Raw genomic sequence first — 5,113 nt, 5'->3', positions numbered from 1 at the left:
TCGGTTCACCCTAACTCCCTTTCAAACAACTAAATAATCGGTCACTTTCTAAATGTTTGTAAGTTCAAATTTGAAAATATTTTCATACTACAATTCACTTCTTCAATAATTATAAAGAAAAATAGCGTTACATTATTGTTGTATTGGCTACATACATGTAAGCTAAGATTTTATAAAGTGAAAGGTTTTATTTTAACACAGATTCATAGTGTAAATTGACTTAAATTGACTTCCAGCCACATCGATGTGACTTAAAATCTTAATTCATAGAGAATTTTAAGTTAAATTAAAATTTAAAACTTAATCATACAGCTTTCAATGTTGTTAAATATTTATTATCTTAACTTTTCATCTTTATATTTTAATAACCCTTTTATTCAAATAAATCATTTTTGTTTCTATTAGATATGGTAAAATCTCTTATCTTTTTGACATACTCATATTATACCAAGCCAACATGCATGCTAATTTGACCTTAAATTCAGTGCGATCAAATATCAATTCATTAAAGTTCCAAGGGTTTTCAAAATACTCCCACTAGAGAATCATTTTTTATTTTATTTTTTTTCCCCTTGGTCCCACCTAATAAAATTTGTAGATGCACCATCACTTGATAAGCCCTATAAATACTCTTTCCCATTGATCAATTTCTTCATCAACTTTTCTCAGCTTATTCACTTGCCTTATTTGCTTTCTTTTAACACCCTTGTCTTGTTTTCTTTTTAATCACTTTTCATCATTTTACTCAAATTCCTTCATAGCCATGGCCACTGTCCAGGTAAAATAATAATTCAATATCAATTCCTCAGTTCCTCTATTATTGTTTTATCAATCTAGTTATTTCTTATGATATACAACAAAATTAAAGATTAATTAATTTAATACTCCTAATATTTCTTGTGTCGCGTTGTACTATAATCGTAGTAACTAAATTTAGACAGAGGGAGTATGTAGTGATGCAGTACTATATGTCTATATATGTTGATTCAGTACAATATGTATACCCAATAATTGTACTTGAGTGTTCCTTCCTAGTATTTTTAACTATTTTAAATCCTCTCACTAGCTAAATTATACAGTATTTGAAAACATAATTTATCAAGGTTTTTGATCATGTGCTTGTTTAATAAGGATTGCATACATCTTAAGGTTTTTACTGCCATTCGTGGTGCATGATTACAAAATAGTACGGAGTTCTCATTTGCCACATCCGTTTATACAATATGCATGCATCAGTTTGATTTTTCAAACTATCCCTGCACTAACTTTGAGTATGATTGATAGCTAACATCTAAAATTGAATTTCGTTTTTTTTAATTGTTATTGTTGAGTTAACCTCTACGTATTCAATCAAAATAATGCAGATATTGAGAAACATATTTAATTATTGATATGTAGCAACAAATTGTTGGTCCACTAGCAACTTCATCTAGATCCATATTGTTTTTCTTAGTTAAATTATGTTTCGGGTAAAATCAATGGGACCTTCGGCAAGGTCCTTTTTGGTGGGCTGAAGATTGATCTCAGTCCGAGTGATGACTAGGCCGAGGGTTTCCTAACAGCAGACACACATAAACTGGCCTCGGAGGTGTTGCTGAGGAAGGCCCCTCCGATGCCGAAGTCAGTACAACGTTTAGAAATAGAAAGCTGTGCAAGAGTATTAATTGCTTGAGGCTTAATGTGTATGATTGTAGAGAGAGGATTAAATGCTTTTATACCTTTTTTCAATAGATAAGTGGGTCATGAATCAAGTGGGCTTGCCACACTGACCGGGCCTTAACTGACTTGACATGGTTTGGAGAGTTGAACCTTAGCCTTGGGCTTTGTAATTGAATCATTTATGGACCGCCCAATTGAAGTAAATTGGACTCAAACAAATTATTTTCTTAAGGTTAAACTTGAACAGGTTGCTTCAGCTCAAAATGCACTGCCACAGGAGAAGAAAGTGGAGGAACCAGCAAAAACTTCACCACAATTAGAAGAAGAGAAGGCAGCAGAAGTCGCCGAGCCAGAGCAGCCTAAGGTTGACTCTGCAGAAGAGAAACAGTCCGCGCCACCAACATCAGTAAAAAAAGTGAAAAAACTGAAAATACTGCAGTACAAGAAGACGCGAAAACTGAGGAAGAGCAACAACAGCCAGCAGAACCTGCTGCAGTTGAAGCAGAAAATGTTGCAGAACAAGAAAAAGAAAACACTGAAACAAAGGATGATGATCAAGCAGTCGAGGAGGCTAAGAAAGCAATAGAAGAGCTGGAGGTTGGACAAGAAGTCGTCTACTCCTGTCGAGGAGTCCTCAAAGGTGGCACCAGAGCCTGTGTAGAGGAAAGCAAAAAGGAAAACAAGGAAGCAGAAGTCAAGGAAGCAAGGGAGGAAACTACAGTGAAGCAGGATGACACTGCAGAAGCGAAGAAGCCGGCTGAGAAGAGTGATGAAGTGAAGGCTGGTCCTGCTGCAGCACCTGCAGAACCAGAAGCAGAGGCTGCTGTTGCTGTTATTGAGGCTGATACTGCATGATTTGGAAAAAAACTTCCGTTTCCTGAGATTATGTAACGGATTTACCTTTCCTTTTAATTTGTGTGTGCATGTTAAATTAGAGGAATATGTTATATTGGTCAGCTATATGTATTATGTAGTAATGGTTGTAATTTCGATGTGGTCGAATTAAGCCCATTTTGGTGAAAAAGGATGTAATGAGCTTTTATCAGACTTTTGTATGTTCATCCAAGATGGGCAGTATAATTCTGGCTCGCTATTAGATCAATAAAATACGGTGTATTGTGTTTTATACTTGTTTAGAGTAAATTCACTGTCCTTTATATTAGATTGAACATACTCTATTTGACCTGCTAACAATCTTCTAAATTGTTTGTGTCAAAATCCTTAACAAATTACTCCATGTCTTTGTCTATGATATGATAAATTTACTGTCCAGCAATATGAAATATGAGTTCATCTTCTATGATTTAAAAAGTTACAAGACATGTACTAAAATTATTATACACCCAAAGCACACAAAAAGTTTTGTAGACTTTTTATGACTTGCAGATTATATTTGTAAATTAACAAATATGCCTAGTCAATATTGTACAAGACAAACCTAGATATATTAAGATTTGTAAGACACAAAACAATCGCGGTGGTAGTCCTTTTATAAATTTACATACTAGTTTTTTATTTATTATGTTATATAAAGGTCCAAAACAAAGCTAAGGATATTATTAATTCAATATATCAATATATTGATACCTATTGTAAAAAATAGGATGGGTCTACCACTGCTGGCCACTTATCTGAAAAGCAGAAAACTTCTAAGAGGCTAACCACATTCTGTGTCTAAATGTGTCATTACAGCATAGAGGTAAATTGACAATAAAAAGTGATAAAAATGGCCATCAACCTTCCAGGCAATTCCTCATTCACGGCGCCGGGAAGAGGCAGAGATGAAATTTATGTAGCCACAACGCCTCTACGGGCAACCAAGGGACCTGCTCAATTACTCATGTCTGCTGCCTATTCTCTCAACTTGTGGAATCTTCAGCATTTCATGCTCATCATCAAACCATCCATAACTTCTGCCTCTCCTCCTTCAAATTGCCAGGTTGCTCTCTTCCATATCACCCCCTCCCCCAAATAAAAAGTTCGGAAAATTATTTCATGCTCCCGGGAGCACTAAGCATGATGCTCCGCCATAGTGTACAGGACTCGTGATTCACGTGTGTCACTATGGTGATCTTAGGAGCACAATATAGAAATTGACATTGCTTATTGGTGGATAGTTTTATTGAAGAGATCAGACTTGATCAAGTTGTCCTTATCCTGTAGAATGGTTATTGTTTGCAGGGCTTAGTGTTTGATTTTCAGCCTCAGGATCCTGAAAACATATATGTGGCTCTGGCTGCCTTATCTGGTAGAGCTATCCCAGGTAAGCGGATACTGTGAATTACTCGTGCTGCGGTTCATCGCATTTGTTTTACTCCATAACCCGCAGCACTGCACGAATTTGTAACTCTCTTTTGTTAATCATCTTGATTGTTTAGGAAATATTCTGGTAAGGAAAATTAGCAAGATTCCTAAGAAAAAGTGTTGGTACATTGGTTCATCCAAGTTATCAAATGCTGTAGAAGCTGCCTATAAGTTCAACAGCAGCTGGCAAACTGATTTACGCCTTGGCCACCATGATTGTCGTCACTATACCAATGGTACACTCTGTTCCCCGCTTTATCAACGACTAATAATAATGAGCTCTTTCGAGGCAGCAAGTAGTACTACCTTTGTCTAGTATTAGCCGTCACATTATCTCATTTCTTGTCTGAAAAATCTCTGTATATCTGCTTGCTAGGACTGGCTGAAATGTTGATTGGGAAGAAAAATGTACTGGAGCACCTTCAGGAGAATCAACAGGGAATGGATTATTAGATGAGGCCATGTCTCATGTGTATTTTCATACAGCAAACTCTCTAGGCCACGTCTGGCTACAATAGAAACTCCCTTGCTCGCCTATGAACCGAGTTTAGCATAAATTCACACGGACAGCTTATAGTTGCTACTTGCCATCTTGCTGATTTAGTGGCATAATTTTGACATAATAATTTAAAGTATTCACTGAGGCTTGCATGCATTTTGAGAGCACTTATATACATTGCCATCAGCTTGAACTCGTTTACAGCTTGAACTCGTGAATTTGAGTGAAAATTCAACATTGAGCACACAAATTTTCGAGTTGAGCGTAGTATCAGACTCACTGAGTACAGCTCGAGCTAAGTCAATTCAAGCTCAACATGCATCGTCATCATTCATGGTCAAAATTATGATGTCTTCTGTTTAGATTTGAACTTAGCAAAAGCGAAAGATGTAGAAAAAACGAACCTTCAAGGTCTGCTGTAGAATGGAGTTACAAATTCATGCTTCAAGCGTTGTCTTAATATAGCATAGAGAAATGCAGGACGGCCAGGATCAATCACACAACAATTGGCAATTGTATGCCAAATGTACAAAACAAAGTCCTCCCAGCACACCAAAAGCTGTAAAAGGCTTGATCAATTAACATTGCCAAATTAGAATCACTAGACATTAGACAATCATATAAGAATTACACAAACTAACAAGTCCTCAA

At 36.3% G+C, this 5,113-nt stretch overlaps 2 protein-coding genes across 3 annotated transcripts; both read left to right on the top strand.

Moving 5' to 3' along the window:
* The first annotated feature begins 631 nt into the window (after positions 1-631).
* LOC110709147 lies at positions 632-2,787 on the top strand. Of its 2 annotated transcripts, none has more exons than XM_021887365.1 (2): positions 632-778; positions 1,907-2,787. In XM_021887365.1, the coding sequence occupies exons 1-2, from the start codon at positions 764-766 to the stop codon at positions 2,243-2,245; spliced, it is 354 nt and encodes a 117-aa protein (XP_021743057.1). In that variant the 5' UTR covers positions 632-763; the 3' UTR covers positions 2,246-2,787. The 2 variants fall into 2 exon arrangements, with proteins under 2 accessions (XP_021743057.1, XP_021743056.1); XM_021887364.1 differs by having other exon boundaries at positions 634-778; positions 1,892-2,787.
* A 511-nt stretch (positions 2,788-3,298) lies between these two features.
* Positions 3,299-4,910, top strand: LOC110709146. Its single transcript, XM_021887363.1, has 4 exons — positions 3,299-3,598; positions 3,841-3,922; positions 4,038-4,199; positions 4,340-4,910. Exons 1-4 carry the CDS (start codon positions 3,386-3,388, stop codon positions 4,414-4,416), a joined length of 534 nt encoding a protein of 177 aa, XP_021743055.1. The 5' UTR covers positions 3,299-3,385; the 3' UTR covers positions 4,417-4,910.
* Positions 4,911-5,113: the final 203 nt, after the last annotated feature.

The sequence above is a fragment of the Chenopodium quinoa genome, unplaced genomic scaffold (assembly GCF_001683475.1).
Source record: "Chenopodium quinoa cultivar QQ74 unplaced genomic scaffold, ASM168347v1, whole genome shotgun sequence".
NCBI classification, from domain to species: domain Eukaryota; kingdom Viridiplantae; phylum Streptophyta; class Magnoliopsida; order Caryophyllales; family Amaranthaceae; genus Chenopodium; species Chenopodium quinoa.
The sequence above is the reverse complement of the archived record's forward strand: the minus strand, read 5'-3'. Positions and strand labels throughout refer to the sequence as shown.

Bases quoted from the DNA above. Each gene is read 5' to 3' on its own strand.
- LOC110709146 (XM_021887363.1), top strand. From the start codon at position 3,386: ATGGCCATCAACCTTCCAGGCAATTCCTCATTCACGGCGCCGGGAAGA. The intron at 3,599-3,840 runs GTTGCTCTCTTC...TATTGTTTGCAG, and splicing joins CTCCTCCTTCAAATTGCCAG to GGCTTAGTGTTTGATTTTCA. The intron at 3,923-4,037 runs GTAAGCGGATAC...TTGATTGTTTAG, and splicing joins ATCTGGTAGAGCTATCCCAG to GAAATATTCTGGTAAGGAAA.